The sequence below is a fragment of the Lissotriton helveticus genome, chromosome 6, assembly GCF_964261635.1.
Source record: "Lissotriton helveticus chromosome 6, aLisHel1.1, whole genome shotgun sequence".
Classification (NCBI taxonomy): Eukaryota; Metazoa; Chordata; class Amphibia; order Caudata; family Salamandridae; genus Lissotriton; species Lissotriton helveticus.
Window position 1 is genome coordinate 1,467,301,302 of NC_136067.1, and position 18,796 is coordinate 1,467,320,097.

The window sequence follows — 18,796 nt, forward strand, 5'->3', positions numbered from 1 at the left end:
GGATTGCCACTTTTTGCATGCTCCACACGCACCAGCAGCATGCACCGGTTTCAATTATAAATCGAAGTTGCACCCTGCACCGGTTTCAATTATAAATCGAAGTTATGTAGAGGAAGACCGACTGACGCGGGAGAGAGCACCATGGCCCTATGCCTAAACAACCTACATGAGGCCTCCACAGGGCACTCTAGAATTTATGGAAAAGATTATATCCATGTACCAAAGTTAGATTACGGGGGTGGTGTAGGAGGAGTATTCAGGAAAATTTGGAGACAACTGATTGTACAATATGGCACTTTTATACAGCACACTGTAAAAAGTATTAGCTCTGTAACTATGGTCAGCCTGTTATATTGTACTGGGTATGTTTAAATACTCATCTGCAAACAAACAGCAATAAACAGTTTTGACAAAAAAAAGTAATGATTATTAAAACATGTATGAAACAAGTTAAGTATTGTACAAAGGGCTTTGTTAAACTTACGTGAATGCAATATTTAATATATATTATAAACCAAGTGTTTTTAACATCACAGATCGAGTTGGAGATTGGTTCTACAGCAGAAATCTTAAATGCCAACTTTAAATAACCCACAAGAGACACATACCTAGCACCCTTGCACTAAACACGGAGGGCCCCAAAGTGGAACAAAGGGTGAAATTGGGATTATGAATTAGGATAAGGAGAAAACAGCAAAATGTGCGTATTCAGCAGTTCAACAGTAGGCTGCAAGCCATAAACCACATAACTGCTGCAATTCAACCACAAAGAATTATAACACATAAGACATACAAGCAAAAGAAACAACAATAAATCCCCAGCCAATTCATGTCCCACACCATCACCAATGAACAGCACAGAGAAGGGAGCACATGCCTATTCACAATTTAAACAAATGTACTTGCAAAACAAAAGGGAAAATCAAAAACAATTATACCTCAGTTTGAAATTTGCCCTTTCAGCAGACTTATCCTGGATTGTTTTACCTTTCTACTTAACTCTATTTTTGATGGCCATAGTACTCTACTCAATTCACTCCTGCTAACCAGTTGTACAGTGCTTGTGCCCCCCCCCATCACTTTAGCATGTTGAAAGTGGTATACAACTGGTTGGCATATTGAACTAACCTAAACAGCCGTAGTATATGGTACAGAGTTTACACGGGGCCTATAAATTAAATGCCACTAGTAGGCTGCAGCACCTATTGTGTCAACCCACTGCAGTGACCCAGCAAACTGTCTCCAGGCCTACCTTTGTAACCTGGCTGTGCAGTTTTAAACTCCCAATTCGAACTGTCAAAATAAGTCCTTTTTGACAGGTCAAAACCTTCCTTTTCAATTGATAGGTCCCCTGTTTACTGTTGCACATGACCTCACAGTGAAAGCCAAACACTATTTTCGATGTAGTAAGGCTGGCTGCTCCACAGGAAAACACTGGATTAAATTATTATATCTAATAATGCTAATTACAGTTTGCAAGCAGCTGGAAAATGATAACTAACACCCAGGCCTTCACCCTTCTTTAGTCCCCAAATCCACACCAGGCCCAATCACAGTGGCCTCTTGTTGAGATCAGTGTCAAATTCTGCTGGAGTGTCGAGGCCTGCTGGGGTTTTACATAGCAATCCTGGGGAACTCTTCAAAGGGTGAGAGGTGGATTCCACAACAATTCCAGTGTATCAGCTGCCTGGTTGCTGATAAACTCTGCTTTGTTCTACCAGACTTTTGCCTCTGAGTATCTTGAGGGTACAGGGACTGCCTCAAACCGGATATTGGTGCTCAATGAGGGAGGACACAATATTTACCATTGTACATTTACCATACACACTCACAACCCTGAGAGCCCAAGTTTAGTGTGGCCGAAGACTGCCGCCATCTTGAAAATGCCCAAAGTAAGTAGGGATAGTCCCAGAAACTGTTACCCCATTGGTTAGGGTGTGCTCAAGTCATTTCCACCCACTAGCTTGTGCGGCGCATAAATGTAGCATGTCCAGGCATCCATTTCAGATCACTCCTGGACCTGAGGAAGCGCATAAGTGGGCTAAACCTGCTGTCTGCAACCTGAAAAGAGGACTGCACTGGTTATGTCTTGCATCCAGGTCAAAGAGTGGGCTTCAAAGGTCATAAGGCTGACCTCTTGTTAAAGCTACAGAGACAACAAGCTACAAGGCCTTTTCACCAGCTGTTCAGCGGATCAGAGGCTAATGAACCTAGACTAGACTCTTCCTGATGCCAAGTGATTCTCCAAGTGCCTCCCCCCAAGGTCCTGGGTGGCTTTAAAAGTGTACTCTTGTGGCGGATTAGGAAGGTAAAATCTTTGATAAGGGCAAACCTAGTTAGTGTCGACACACACTCCATCGAGGTCGGCGTAAAATTGAATCTAGGTCCTGCTCAGCAAAGACCATTCACCATCATTGGCACTGTGTGCTTCTTGGCGTTATTTCTACTTAAAACGTTAAAAAACTCATATCTCTGGTTCTCCTTATTTGATTTTTGTCATTTTTATGTCATTTTGCTTATTAATGTTTACTCTATTTTTCTAATTCAGTGTGAGATTTTTATTGTCTTGCATTTTACCTTTTTTACTATTTTGATTCTGCCTAAATATTTTACACCTTTCCTCTGAGCTAAGCCGATCTCCTCTGTGCCATAGCAACGAGGTGATTGAGCTCAGGTTTATTTAGTGACTTTGGTAGTTCACCCTGACATGGGTTCTGATTATTGTTACTTGAGGTGGGTACTTGTTTCTCTCAAACTAAAAACCCTATTTCTTATACCAGCTCTTTCATCTACAAATTAAGCACCAGTGTCTAAAGTTGGTGATCATCCCCGAATTAATAATCAGGAAAAACACATCTGGAGATCCCAATAATCATTTGACAGCTCCTTTCAGACAAAGACTCACCCCAACCAAGGCGCCACATTAATTCATAAACATTTTAGATAGGGCTTCAATTCTTCTCCAGTTCCTTCAAATCAATGTAAATTTCAGACTGCAAGTCCAAGACTCTGGGGTGGCAGGTGTTCAACCAAAGGTAGGGATAGACTCCTCTCTGATATTTCTCACTCGTTACTACCATCTATGGTCTGGCAATGCTCGATGACCCAGACTAGGTCTCAGTCACTGACCATTTTTCATCATAATCAGAGCTAGCCAGTATAAGCTACCTTGTGAGGAGAACTCCACATCCAATAACAAAGTAGTCATCCTGAGATGAGGAGCAAATGGCCGGCCTGTTGGAGTCAGGATGCAGACATTACAACCGCACAATGTTATACCCACTACACTTCTCGTAACTAAGATCACTCTTTGTCTCACGCCCAACTCCAGCAAAAATCCCCATTTGCCCTCTCCACCGTAATCTTTCCTCCTGCTCTCTTGCATTTATACTCTTCCCTAACCCCATCTTCCTGTATATATATTTGTATTTCTTACTCTCCAATCGATTTCTATCCCCTAAGTTACCAACTCCGTCTACCCCATTCTTTCTCCTTTTTAAATAATCCAGTTTGTTACCCCTCACTTTTACTTTTCAAAACATTTCCCCCACATGTCTCCCAAATATTTTCACCTCTTCTTCTCTCCTTCCTCCCCACCTCCTGTTTCTCCTCTACATTCACCTCATTGCACCCCTCGTTAACACAAACAACCCTGTCCATCTTCCTCATCTAGGCACCAGATTACTCCTCACTTCACCCAATAGTCTATTGTATCCCTCTCCAGCCTTCCTTCCTGTCCCCCACCTCATTCACCTTCGGTCGCTCTCCTACCCCCTCGCTGCATTATCGGGTCACCTCACCCTCCCTGGGGCTGCACCTCGCCCATAGCCTTCTTCTCATTCCCTGCGCCACTACCTTGCCATACCTTCCCTTCACCAGCACTGCTCGCCTCCATCCCCTGCCAGGCCTAAACACTGACGAAGACTGTGATGTCAATGACATTCCTGCTGCAGTGCGAAGGCTGGTCTACAGGCTCTTTGCACATGACGTACTACCCTTATATAACACGATGCAAGCATAACCTTACATAACGTACTGATATAGTGGCTCGCTGAGATACATGCACATTAAAACCTTGGTAGAGCTCACATAATTGTAAATGACGCAGAGAAAGAAAATGACACCAAACATTGTACGTGAGGAGTGGAAATATGAAATAGCACACACAGAGGAGCGACAGAGTACACGAAAAGTAAAGAAGAAAATCCAAGCACCTGCTTATCGCCACCTGAGTGCCCAAACGTGTAGCGGAAACCATTCTGAATGACATTTGAGAGTCCTTCCATGCTGAAGCGCTGGAGGTGGCAGAACGGTGCAAAGAGAGACAGAAAGAAAAAGACAGCCCAAGGCAATTAGTAAGCAGCCGACGAGAAGACAGGTTAAGGTGAGCAGACAAAACGCAGCAGTGTGTACAAAAAAACAGCTGACTTGAGAAGTAACCTATGACATTTGCCGGCAATTTTGCACTGGCGTTTCCTCCTAATAATTGCAAATGAAAGATCTCTAAAGATTGTCTCGCAAATCTATTTGTTTCAAATGGGGTGCATTTAAAAACAGACTAAGAATATAACTAACTATTTTCATTAAAAATTGCGCCTAACAAACATGGCATCGTAGAAAATAACTAATTTCCAGAATAGAGAACTGTAAGAGGACAGTAGTAAATTCACTGAGTGTGTAACTTGTATGCAATGCCGTGTATTGGGCTCAAACGCAATTTCCTTTTGGGTGCAAATACAAATCACACCTGCAAATAAAAAAAGTGGGCTAATAAGAGCAAGACAAGTCAAATGAAAACGAAAGTGTTAATTCTTAAATATTTTAGGCACATAGAATGTGGTTAGAGAAGCAAAAAAATTGTGGAAATGCACAAATCTGACCCCAAAAAAGATTGAGGTAAGTGTATTTACTTACAGGATGCTAAAGGAAGCGTACGCCTCCAAAATTTAACATGGAGGCAAGACAGGTTGCATCTACAATGCAAAATATGTTTTCTGGTAGTCAAAAGTAAGTTTGATTTGTATATGTACAAATCAACTATAGTTACTTTTGTAGACTATATGCTCAGCTAATAGTTCAGAGGCTCAAGCATGGAGCAGAGAACAGCAGTCCAGCAAATCTACCACTTGCACCAATTTGCCATGACTTTTACAAAGGGTTTTTATAACAACAAGCCGGAAGAACAAGTTACTTACCTCCGGTAACACCTTATCTAGTAGAGACAATCTAACTACAGATTCCTTACCTTAGAATTATCCCCAGGCATCAGACTTGATCTGGAAAATTTTCGTGGGCTGTACTCCTGCGCGTCAGTAGGTGGTATCGCTCATCCTTGTGTGGCCTCATGAGCCATGCCACACGTGACATGCGCAGTGCCTACATAGGCACCAACGAGCCAGCAGACATCAGTTCCTTTTTGTGACTTGGATGCCAGGAGTGCGGAGCCACGAGAACACCGACCACTGGGTTGGAAAACTGGGGTCCTGAAAGGAGATCAGCATGTCCATAAAAATCAGTTCGCAGAACGAGAAGGATTGGTGGGTTGGTAAGGAATCTGCAGCTAGATAGTCTCTACCAGATAAGACATTACCAAAGGCAAGTAATTTGTACATCTGCTAGAGACTTCTACTGAAGAATCCTAATCTTAAAATAGATATGCAAGTAATATATTTCTGGAGGTAGGTCTTCAAAACTGTTTCTCACTAGAAAGTCCTGCAGGACCGAATGAGCAAAGTGCTCATACAGACGGACCTGACTGTCCAGACAGTAATGCTTCATGAACATGTGTAGAGAAGCCCCCGTTGCTGCCTGGCAGATATTCAGGGCCAGAACTCCACTTGCTAACACAGTGGTCGTAGTATTCACTCTGGTGAAATCAGCATACAAACCCTAATGGGATTGCTTCTTAGCCGAAGCATAGCAGATCTTAATGCAAAGCACGATCCATCAGGAGATGGTCTGTTTTTGCACAGCCTTTCCCTTATTCACTCCAACATACTCCACGAAGAGTTTGTCGTCCAATGGAACTCTTTTGTGCGGTCATGGTAGAACAATGCTCTTTTTGGGTCCAATTGGTGAATTTGCTCCTCTGCCTTAGAGGGATATGGCAGACCGTAAGAGGTAGGCAGGGTGATGTACTGGCCTAGCTTAAAAACAAGTTACACATTTTGGCAGAAAGGAAGCTCTAGTGCGAAGAACCAGCTTGTCTGGGTGGATGTTCATGTATGGAGGCTTTGATGACAAAGCTTGAAGCTCACTGACTCGCCTCGTACAGATGTCATTGCCACTAGGAAGGCCGTCTTGATGGTAAGGAGCCTGAGATTACAGTTGTGCAGTGGCTAATAGGGACAGCACATCACAAATGTAAGGACAAGATTGAGGTCCCACTGAAGCATAATGAAGGGCAAAGATGGAAACGTGTTGCAAACCTTTGAAAAACCTATTCACCACAGGGAATTTAATGGAGGATGGCTGATCTGGCATCCACAGAAAGGCTGAGATGGCAGAAAGATAGCTCTTTAAGGTGTCCAAAGCAGAGCCCTGCTGGGCAAGAGAAAGGATAAAGAGAAGGGCCTGAGAGAGGGTAGCAAAAAGAGGGTCAACCCATTTCTCTGCAGACCATGCCACAAACTTGCCCCAATGGCAGGCATATACAGTCTTGGTAGAGGTATGCCTGGATGCCAAGATAACTTTTTCAAAACTTGGGCTGTAAGGTCGAAAGCTGTCACCGGTCGCCAGTCAATCTCCATACCTGAAGGCAGAGCGTCGACAGGTTCAGGTGGGGAATCCTCCCCTGCTGCTGAAACAGAAGATCCTCTCGTAGGGGGAATCCTGATCAGCGGACCGTTGGCCATGCTCAACAGCTCAGGATCCAAACTCTTCAAGTCCAGACCAGTGCCACAAAGATGACTTGGGACCAGCCATTCCTGATCTTCTCGAGAACTCTGGGTAGGAGTGGTATTGACAGAAAGGTGTACAGGAGGACTGAGCTCCACTCGAGGTGAAGCGTCTCTGAGCAAGAGCCGCCTTGGAAACTCCAGTATGCAAAACCACTGATATTGCACAACCTCTTCGGTGGCACACAGAACTAGCCAAGGCTCTTCCCACTGCCTAAAGACATTGTACCACCTCCGAATGGAGACACCACTTGCGATCTGCTAGGCATCTTCGGTTGAGTTTGTCTGCACAGGCATTCACAGAGCCCGCCAGGTGCTGACCCACCAGTGATGTGCCCTGATGTTCCAGAGATGTTCCATGTCCAGAGACGCAGAGCTTCTTGACAAAGGGTCCATGACCCCACTCTTCCTGGTTTGCAGCAGTACCACATGTTTTGGTGTTGCCCGTGAACACCTGCACTAGCCTTCCCTATGGGAGGGCAGAAAGGCTTTTAATGCCAGGCGAATTGACCTAAGCTCCAGTAGGTTGATGTGGAGTCCAGATTCTGCTGGAGACTATAGGCCTATGATCTCTACCTCTCCCAGATGGCCGCTCCATCCCACGATTGACGCATCAGTCACCACTGTCAGATCTGGTTGGGGAAAGGAGAGGTGTCTGCTGCGGACCCAATCACGGTTCATTTACCACCACTGCAGATCTTTTGCAGTTCCCTCTGAGATATGAACCATGTCGGAGAGATTCCCCTGATGCACCCACTGGAACTTCAGGTCCCACTGCAGAGCATGCATATGCCAGCGTGCAAGTGTCTCAAGCAGGATGAAGGCCTCGAGGCCCAGCAGCCCCAGTCAGTCTCACTGAAACCCAGGCTAGAGGCTGAGACATCATAATAATAGTTTGAATATCCAGGACTCACCACTCGGAAGGATCGGCCCGAAACTGCACCATGGACTGAGTAGGTGTGAATTCTTATAGTTACAACCCATTGTCAATATTGATTTCTTTATCTATGCTAAGTTACAGTACCCGTCGCAATTCGTTTGTTCTACTCCCCATATTTGTGCAAATTTCCAAATGGCCCCTATTCTGAGTGAATAAAGTTTTTCTATTTCTTTAGTGTTTCTCATTTTGATTGTCCATTGTGCATGTTTTGATGGATCCGATGATTTCCAATTTTGTAAGTTCAATGACCTAGCTGTTTATTTATTTATTTATTTGCTTATATAGCGCTAGAATCGACCCCAGAATGGGTATCTCTGCGCTTAAACGGAACATGGGGGTAATGTGTGGCTCCAGCAAGTTAACAGGTGCGGAAAAGAGTGGTTTTAAGCAGCTTCCTGAATTGTAGATGGTCTAGACACTGTCTCAGAGGTAGAGGCAGCTCATTTCAGTAGCGGGGGCCAAGATGAGAGAGAGAGAGCCCTTCCTCCTAGTCTTGCTCTTCTTACTTGCGGCACCACCAACAGATGTTTTGTACTCGAGCGGAGAGATCTTGAGGGAGCATAAGAAGGCTGTCTGGTTTTAGGTTTAAACCTATAATAACTGATTAAACCCCACTGAAAGAGAAATAGCCCTCACCAGTGAAAACATATAAACACTGAAAAAACACCTGCACAACCACAAACGAAATGCCATTCCAAGTAAGCAAACAGTGAGTGAAAAAGTCATTGTTTTCCTTCCTGAAGGGGCCAATACAATGAAAATTTGTTATACAAGCTAGCAGTAAGAAAGTCTGGGCTAATAATTTCTGCTTGAATTTTGTTGTTTAGGGATTCCACTAAAATATTGTTGTTTCTTCCTTTTGTTTTTTTTCAGTTCTGTGGTCTTAGGTCTAAAGATGCTGAGTTAAAAAACATGTTTTAGGTCTTGTTTAATTATCAGGAGAATCAGGAAATATCAAAATCATATATGATTTTTTCACTGATAGGTAAAATAAGAATCTTTCCTAATATGTGTTATCACATTTACCCACAGAGAATGGGTAAAAAGCGTTAATACATCTGCCCCCAGTTTCCAGTGAGTCAGTTTTGATAATAGGTGAATTGCCAACACCTCAGGCTTTAAACATTCAATGCAAGGTATAGTGACAAGCATATGTGAAAAGAGCGCTATCACCAAGCATCTGGGATAGTGGTTAAAACATGACACTACACTTTTGGAAAACATGAAACGCAGTGTCACTTGGAATGCTCTGCAAAAAAGCAAAGCAATGATGAAGAGCAATTCATGAACTTTTATTTTACAATGTATGAGAAATGGCTTGCAATGGTGCATAGAAATGTCTCTTCACCACCAATGGCATTTGGTACTCTGTTCTAGATCCCTTCTGTAATGGGAAATTTCCTCAGTAGTTTCAAAAGTGCTGTTTAATTTTTGACTGCTTCAATAACTCTGAGGCAAAAACAACAATTGATGGATAGAATGCAGATCAATGTCATACATTCACCCCAGTGCAGAGATCTGGGCCTAAATCCATCGTTTTTTGCACTCCACACCACCCCAGCTCAGACATGGCCATAGGCAAATCAGCCTTGACCCTGTGCCTCATGGGAACAGTCCAGCCCGAACTGCCAAGCCATGTCTTCCCTGGACCGGAATCAAGCATCCTAGGACCGGCTTCTGGCTATCAGCCGTCTCCAGCCAGGATAGCTCGACTCCAGTGGTGTGGAGAGCACGGGACTCACGTCTGAGCATACCCGTTCCACTCGGAGTGTCAAATGCAAAAACAACAATTGATGGATAGAATGCAGAACAATGTCATACATTCAACCCAGTGCAGAGATCTGGGCCTAAATCCATCATTGTTTGCACTCCACACCACCCCAGCTCAGACATGGCCATATGCAAATCAGCCTTGACCCTGTGCCTCATTGGAACAGTCCAGCCCGAACTGCCAAGCCATGTCTTCCCTGGACCGGAATCAAGCATCCTAGTACCGGGTTCTGGCTATCAGCCGTCTCCAGCCAGGATAGCTCGACTCCAGCGGTGTGGAGAGCACGGGACTCACGTCTGAGCATACCCGTCCCACTCGGGGTGTCAAATGCAAAAACAACAATTGATGGATAGAATGCAGAACAATGTCATACATTCACCCCAGTCAGCGCAAATGCTGCAGAAACTGCCCTGAGAATGGCAATCTTCAAGTGAACTAGTATTGGTGTGGAAAGCTATGTCAGTGGCCGAAGTTAACAAATTGTGCACTGGCTGTTTAGGTGTTGCCCATCTCAAGTGCCAATGTTGAGAGGACCTTTTCACAGAAGTTTACATGGGAAGGAAAGAGGGAGCACACATGACGGAAGACTCACTGAAGAAGTATTGTATGGTGTACTACAATAAGGTTAATTTGCAAAAATCTATTTGGACCTCATATACACTATACTTACACTGTCTATATACCATGTGCTATCAGTGCAGAAAGCAAGCAATAAAAGCGAAACATTCCATAAACACTGGAAAAACACTGTTTCTGTCGTTTTTAATGGCGCAAAAATGGGTAACCACTGATAACCACTGTTTTTTAAGATATTGAAATCACTTGAAAACACTGGGAAAAAAACACCAGAATTGACCAAAAATAGAAACTGAAAACAGGAAAGCCTAAGCATAAGGCATGAACCTCTCGGAAAGGTAAGAAGGGCCCGGGTTAAGCAATGCCTTATGGATGGTGCAGCAGATTTTAAACTTGACCCTTTGACGAATGGGGAGCCAATGCAGTTTCATTAGAAGAGGGCGGGAGGGAGTCCTAGAGGGAACATTAAGGACCATCCGTGCCGCCGTGTTCTGAACTACCTGTAATCTGGCAAATGAGGCATCATTGGCGGAAACTAACAGGCCGTTACAATAGTCAAGGCGACTTAGTACAAGCGCCTGGACGTGGGTTTTCCGGGAGGAGTCAGGAAGCAAAGGGAAAACTCAGCGGAGTAGGCCCATTACATGGAAACAAGACCCAGCAGTCTGAGCAGCATGCTCCTTCAGAGTAAGTGCCTGATCCAGCCGGATCCCAAAATTTTTGACTGACAGCTTGGGAGCAGAATGGGGACCTAGATCTGTCGGCCACCAGTCGGGTGGCCATAGGAGGGGTGCCTCTCCAAAGAGCATGATTTCTGTTTTTCCCACATTAAACTGGAGGAAATTATTCCTCATCCAGTGTGATATTAGTCTCATCCCATTGGAGAAGGACGCCGTACTGCTGAGGTGAACTTGTTGAATGGGAAAAGTAATTGGGTTTCATCGGCATATGATATGGGGATGAACCCATGGGACCTCAAGAGATTGGCCAAGGGAGCAATATAGATGTTAAATAATGTAGGGCTCAAACATGAGCCCTGAGGTACTCCCTTTGACAATTTTTTGGGGGCCGAGCGGTACAGGCCTAGGTTGACAATCTGAGAGCGATCAGATAGGAAGCTCCTCAGCCATTGCAAGGCCGTTTTTCTTAGCCCAACCTCTTCCAATCTTTTAGTCAAGATATTATGGAAGACTGTGTATAACGCTGTGGATAGGTCCAACAGCACCAGAATCATAGAATGGCCATTGTCTAGGGTCATCCTGATGTTATCTGTGACCGCTAGTAATGCTGATTCGGTTCTGTATTTGGGCCTGAAACCGGACTGGGAAGGATCTAGACATCCAGTTTGTTCGACAAAGTTGGATAGGTGGGTATTTAAATGTTTTTCCATTAGTTTGCTTGTAAACGGAAGGAGCGAGATAGGGCGGAGGTTGGAAAGATCCGTCCATGAGAGTTTAGCATTCTTACGGATTAGCCTAACCTGAGCAACTTTCCACTCTAGCGGTACATGTCCATCTTTTAGTGAGAGATTGATGAGAGATTGCATAGAAGGAGACAGATTTTTTGCCAAGGATGGAAGAATTTTTGCAGGAATGTAATCAGCAGGGGAACCAGACTTAATTTTATTAATCAATAATTCAACCTCCATTAACGAAATTGCAGGGAAGTTCTCTAATCTGAGGATCAGTAAGATTAAGCTGATCTGGAACCATCTGGGTCTGCGACGTACATCCTGCTCCAGTGATTTTTTCATAAGTAAGCTCTATCTTTTGAGCGAAGTAATTGAACACAAATAGTTTTTGTCGCACCGTTAAAATGTGTTGGGGATCCCAAACAGAATTGCCATAGGATTAGGGTCAATGCTGCATTCAAGTTGTTGGCTAAGCGAGTGAAAAACCCTAGCCCAATAGACAGTTAATTACGGGCAGGAGCAGCACATATGCAGGCAGTCACCTTTTGAGTGATTACATCTCGGGCAATCTGATGACGTTTCTGGGGACAATTTGTGCACCTTGGCGGGGGTATAGTATAGTTGCCATGTAGAAAAAAATGCCATTTGCTTATAATTGGCCCCTCTAACTTACATTGCATTAAGGAGCTGTAGGAGGACCTTTGTCACAACATCTTTCTGGCATCTGCTCTTCTCACATTGGAAATATGCAATAGGGGCAGTTGCAGAAATGGCAACATAAGAATTCCTTTACTGACTTTAACCACAAAGTACCCCTTGCAAAGTGGCAGCCAGCTATAAGGTGCTGCTGCATTCTCCTGCTGACACTGGAAGAAAAGATGATGTTGGTCTCCAGTAGATCGCTGCCAGCTTTAAAGATACACAAATCCTCTCTAGTAACTATATTATTTGGGGGCATAAAAATCACACCACTGTAACCACATTTATTCTCACAGCTGCTACAGTGAGATTGGTTTATATTGCTTCACCACTAGTTACAGCTAGCCTCACTTCCAAAAAGAAAACTGGTTGTCCATTCTGAAAACAATAAATTAAGGTATCAGACATACAGTAGAAAAAGGAGGTGCAGAAGGTAAAAGACAAGAATAGCCCAAATGGCATCAACTATATTAACTAAGCAGTTGAAGAAGCTATTTTTAGGGACTAAGAAGACTGTGACTGTAAACATATCTCCAAGCTGCACAAACTCGCACTTCTACCCAGACAGCTTTTCTCACCGTTCCAGGCATGTGACTTCTTTCCTGGCGGCCACTGACTGGACTTGCATTTTTCAGCTTCTTTTTCTTCTTTGCAGACTCCTTATGCTCCTTTTGCTTGTTCTGTACTTCTATGAGAACAGAAATAAAGCTGTTCTTCACCTCCTTCTCATACTCCAGCTCATCCCGTAGGGCTAACTGCTGGACCAATTCCTCAGAGTAGTCCTTTATGGTGGTCTCAATTTCTTCAAGAAGCTCGTTTAATTCTGCAACGGACAGTCGCTTCACCTCTTTAATGCAAAGAGAAGAAAAGAACATACAAATAAAAATAAAAATGTGATAATTCGTTTTACACAATGTTTGACTAAGTCCTTCACATGTTGCAGCTCAGTGTAAGAAGGCAAGGTAATATATGGCACACCAGCGCTTTTGATTATGCAAGCAGTAAACTTTCTACAGATCACATTTCATTTAAAATTTAAATTCATAAGCCATTTCTTCATCATTCCTTCTCCTGCAGTTTACTTACCTTCTGCATGTTTCTAACACAGATATCAATCTGTCATTTGGAAGCAAAGTGTCCAGTCTAATGCTCTGTTGGTGAAGTGGTATTTGAAAAATATAAGGCATTACGGGTAAGTAGGTTTGTCCTCAGGGGTATTACTTTCCTGTATATGCCTAGATTCAACTACACACGAAGGCACGTTTGAATATGGAAGAGATCACACTAACTACATTTGTGAATATGCATTCCTCACAAGTAGCCATTACAGTGAACTTTACATATGGTTGTGTGTACTCACACAAGTAATAGGTTTTGGCCTAAGTGGATATGACTCCAGTGCCTACTGATGTGTTAATCATTACGATATTAGAAGATAGTCCAGGTTCATGTACCCATTACAGCTTTGAAGGATTGCTTTACTAGTAACAGCCCTGATGAAGTCATTGTTTAATTACATATGACGAAACGTGTAGACCAGACCATGACTGAGAAATGTGTACATTGTGTCAATAGAGAAGAATCACCAAAATTATGCTTTCAAAACATTCATCAGATCCTTGTTAAACAAAATCAGCTCTGACTTAGACCCCTGTTCAATTTTCAGCCATAAAATTACTTCATATACAATATAATATGGTTCAAGTCCGTCCACTCTGAACACAGATTATTAGGCCAGTAACATCTATTATCAGTAATCTCATCAATGGTGTGCCCCTCAAAATTATGCAGTTACATTTACACTCTTTTTTTCCAGAGTGACACAGAGTGAAACTGGCATTTACTTAAATCAAACTAGTTTATTGAAGATAACAACCGTGCCTTCTGGTAATCATGGAATATACGTAGGATATCATGTTTTAAGTTTAAACCTATAATAATTGATAAAAACCCACCAAAAGGGAAACGGGCTTCATCGGGTGTAAATATAAAGACATTGATATAAATGTGCACAACCACAAACTAAAATGTCATTTAAACAAAGGAAAGTGAGAGAAAGGGAGTAATTTTTACATCTTTCTGAAGGGCCAACATAATGTAACATTGTTTTTCAAGGTAGCAGCACAAAAGACTGTTTTAAGATTAATTCATTGGCGTTTTGTTGTTTAGGGATGTCACTAAAATATTGTTTCTCTCCTCTTTCGCTTGCTTCGGTTTAGTGTGCTTAGATTAAAGGTGCAGTGTTTAGAAGCCTGTTTTTGGTCTTATCTAATTATTTTACACTGTAGAGAATTTGGGAACATTAAAATCATATTTGACCATTTGGCAGTGTTTAATTCTTTCACTGGTTGGTGAAATGACTAGTTCATAAGAATCTTGGCCAATATCAACTATCACATTTTCTTACAGTCACAGAATGGGTAAAACCCTTCGATACATCAGTCTCTTTATTGATAGTAGGTCACCTGCCAAACAGCCAGGCTGTAAACATTCAATGCGGGATAGTGACAGACACCTATGAAATAAGTGCTGTCCCCATGCACAAGAGATACTGGAGAAAACCTGACATAAGATTTTCCACATACCACCAAAAGTCATAGCTGCAAGGTGTCTCATTGTTATGTGTAATACTTTCAGCTAATCCTGGCTTTTTCCCCAACTGCACTTTACTACTGGGCTTTTCGAGCCCAGTTACATGGTTAAGAGCAAGATTTCAACCTCCAGAATACAATGTGATGTCTGTTTAAAGGTGAGAGCTGACTTAAAGTAAGACATTTGCAATGGGGACACTTGACAGCTAAGAACATCCACACAAAGGCAGCAATACCTTAATGTCAAAATGCCGAAAAGCAGAGGCGAGCATGCTTAAACCCGCAAGTTTCTGGTGCCCTGGAATGCAGGGGTAGAAATGTATCTGGTGTAAATCTAAATTTTGAAAGTTTCACAAAGTCTCTTGATGGCCAGCTAATCTGGGATCCCCTCCCACCCGACGGACCACGCATGCAACCTCTGCATCATACTGGACTCATCACTCACAATGAACTGCAAAATCCATGCAGTTTCCTCAGCCTGCTACCACACGCTCCGTCTGCTTCGAAAGACATTCAGATGGATCCCCACAGAATCCAGAAAGATGGTCACAAACACACATCACCAGCAGGCACAACTACAGCAAAGCACTCTACGCCGACGTCACCCAGAAACAGCTCGAAAAACTACAGAACGTCCAATATGCTGAGGCCAGACTAGTCCTCGTCATCCCCGTTGTAGCCACATCACGCAACACCTCCGACAACTCCACTGGCTCCCAATTAAGAAGAGAATCACCTTCAAGCTCCTTACACATGCCTACAAAGCTCTCCATGACAAAGGACCAGCATACCTGAACCAGCGCCTCACATTCCACGTACCCATTGTGAGAAGTGTCGAAAGGAAGCCCCTGAATGCCAAAGGTATGACCAACCTCCTGGAACCACCAGGCTTGGGGTCTCTACTCTCTGAATACAGGCGTCCTTCATCCCAATAAACTTTATGGGTGCCACTAGCATTCCCTGCAGCCTCAGCAGCAGCTTGCTGTCTGAGGGGTTCAAGAGAAGGGCAGTCCAACTGCCTCTGCCTCAGATCTGCCCTGGAAGGGCCCCCAGTCCCAAGAAACTCAACCTGATCAGGTTCAAGTTCTTCTAGGACAGTTCCTTCTTCAGGCTCACAATCAGCTTCCTCAGAAGGCTGATCCTCACTCTGAGGCAGAGGGGAAGGCACTGTCTTCACTACTGATCCTTTTCCTGGGAGGCAACTGGTCCATTAAACCAGAATCCAGTGCCTGTTCAGTGTTAGACTTTTTGACCTGTGACCTAGTCACTGCAAGGACACGTGCTGAGATTCCTAACATTTCTGGATGAGTCCAGAACTCCACTTCAGACCAGGCTAAAATCTCTAGGTCATTGCCAAGCAAACATTCTACAGGGAGTTCTGAACTAACAACAACCTTCTTAAGCCAGTCACCCCTCCCCAGGAGAAATTAACAACTGCCATACTATGTGTGGTAGTGACATTGCTAGCATTGGTCACTTGGTAGGTTTCACCAAGTATGTACTGTCCAGGGTCCACAAAGTCAGGTATCACCATTGTGCCACTGGTTAAGAGCAAGTCCCTGTAGACCTGAGCCTTTTTCTCATTGACTAAAGGAGTTTGTCTGTACTTGTCCAGGTTACTGGGACTCACAGAGGAGGACATATCCATGCCTCCAGCACAGATCAAAACAGCTTGAGTTGGTATTCTGACTAGGCCAGAATCCATCTCAGTTCCCAGGGTTAACCCTACTACACCCTTCTGCTGAGAACCACCACTTGGAGCTGAACTAGGGGGAACAGTTGCCTTAGGGGCAATGGTGGCTGGAGCGGTCTCCTTTTTGGTGCACTCACTGGTCCAGTGAGTATTATTTTTACAAACTTGGCACCATGGTTTTCTAGGACCTTCTTTCTTTTTCGATTGGGGACCCCCACCATTAGAAGCTTTTTGGGGACCTTGTGAAGACTTATGGTCTTAAGTTTTCCCCCCACCCTTTTGGTCTTGCTTCTTCTTGTCACCACCGTGGTTCTATAACTTCTGCTTCACCCTGGTTCTGACCCATTTGTCTGCCTTCTTTCCCAATTCTTGGGGAGAGGTCAGATCAGAGTCAACAACGTCCTGATGCAACAACTGGTTCTCACAATTATTAAGCATTTTGTTCTCTCATGATTAGATTATACAATCCTGTATGGTCACTCACTTTACTGCCCAGTAACCAGTCCACCAGAGCCTTAGTAGCACAACCTACAAAGTCAGTCCAGGTCCGAGTCTGTGTCTTCTGGGTATCTCTGAACTGCAACCTATACTGTTCAGTGGTTAGGCCAAACCCATCTATTAGAGCACCTTTCAGGACTTTGTAATCATCAGCATCCTCTTCTCTGACAGTGAGGAGCTTATCTCTACCTTTGTCTGCAAAGGAGAGCCACAAGATTGCTGCCACTGCTCCTGGGGTACCTTCTGTACTTTGCAGGCCCTTTCCTGTGCAGTGATCCATTTGTGGATGTCATCCCCAGTCTGATAAAGAGGGACAATCTTTTTTAGGTTTCTATGGTCATAAGACCTATCCCTACCACTAGGTATATTGCTGCCACCAGGGGATTCTATCCCCATCTTCTTTTTCTCTCTTTCAAGAGCTAGGGTCTCTTTCTCCAAGGCAATCTCTTGTCTCTTAATCCCAAGCTTGACTTCTCTCATTCTAGCTTCATGTTCCCTCTTCTCAGGAGAAGTTCTTCTCCTATGAGATGAGGCAGAGGACCCTATTGATGACCCAGAATGGTTAGATTCCACTGAAGGTGATCTTGGCCTTCTAGGTACACCATTAGGCATACGTGGGGGGATGGAGAGAGGCCCATTTTGGCCCACTTCATCTCCAGGTAGCCCTGTTTCTCCCAGGTTGGGTCCATTGACCACATCCTGGTGTGCATCCTCATCTTCCTCAGAGTCCTGGTGGGGTATTCTACTGGGATCCTCTTCAGTTGATTATTGCACCCCATACCCATTACCTAGTCTATCTGGGTCTGATGCTTTTTCTAAGTCATCTGCCACTAAGATATCTATCAGGTGTTGGGTGGTGGGACTTTGTCCTTGCTTTAATTTTCTTATGGCAAACAAACCCCTTAACTCCTGGAAAGAGAATGTGTCATATTTAGATGTCTGCACTTGGCTGACATCTGGCAGAGATGCACTAGCACCTACCAACACTACTTGGTTTCCTACTAGAACCTCTCTAGGAGTTATAGTCAGGGTGTGCTAAGCCCTTAACACCTACAACTTAAGTTCAGTAGAACTTATGTATTATAAGCTTCATTTATACGTACCTACTGGTAGCTTAATGTGATTTTGCAAATGATATTCTCAAGATTATTTGGTAAAACAATTCAAGCTCTAATCCCACATGCTGCACACCAATGTGAGAAACTGGCCTGGTATATGATGTCCACTATTCTAGTGGGCACCTTGCACCAGTCCAAACGACCCTTATTGATGGTAGGTTGTAAAGTCAACCTTATAAAAAGCTATCCTACTGGTAGCTGTGGAGAGCAGCCTTCAGGCTAAGACTTAGAGGCGAGTTAAGCTAGTTGTTTTACCAATATTAATCTCTGGAATGATCAAATGAAAGCACACCAAACAAGGTATATACCAAATATATAGGTATTTTTTCTAAACACAACCCCGCTGGACTCTTTATGAGGTCAGAGGTAAAAGTACAATACAAGGAACTTAATTAGCATACGATAAGTTGCACAGTATACGTTATGCCCTAGGGGCCTCACAAACCATATACTAAAATAGTGGTATAAGAACCATGTGAGAGTTAGAAAGCAGGCCTAGGGCCTGTAGAACCGCTGGGGCTACCTATAACCACCTAAGGTTAGAATGCAGGAGGCCCACGGGGGACGCGTGCAGTGTCTAAACACAGTCGCGGATCACCATGG

At 43.7% G+C, this 18,796-nt stretch overlaps 1 protein-coding gene across 2 annotated transcripts in view; it reads right to left on the minus strand.

The window, feature by feature from the left end:
• The window catches only part of FEZ2 (fasciculation and elongation protein zeta 2), a 473,881-nt gene that overhangs the window by 78,788 nt on the left and 376,297 nt on the right, over positions 1 to 18,796 (minus strand). Inside the window, exons 5-6 of one of the 2 annotated variants that reach the window (XM_078649275.1) lie at positions 12,872 to 13,140; positions 4,215 to 4,295 (exon numbers count right to left, since the gene is read on the minus strand). In XM_078649275.1, coding sequence (XP_078505401.1) covers positions 4,215 to 4,295; positions 12,872 to 13,140 — 350 coding nt within the window. The remainder of the gene's footprint in view (positions 1 to 4,214; positions 4,296 to 12,871; positions 13,141 to 18,796) is intronic. The other variant, XM_078649276.1, reaches the window with a different exon arrangement.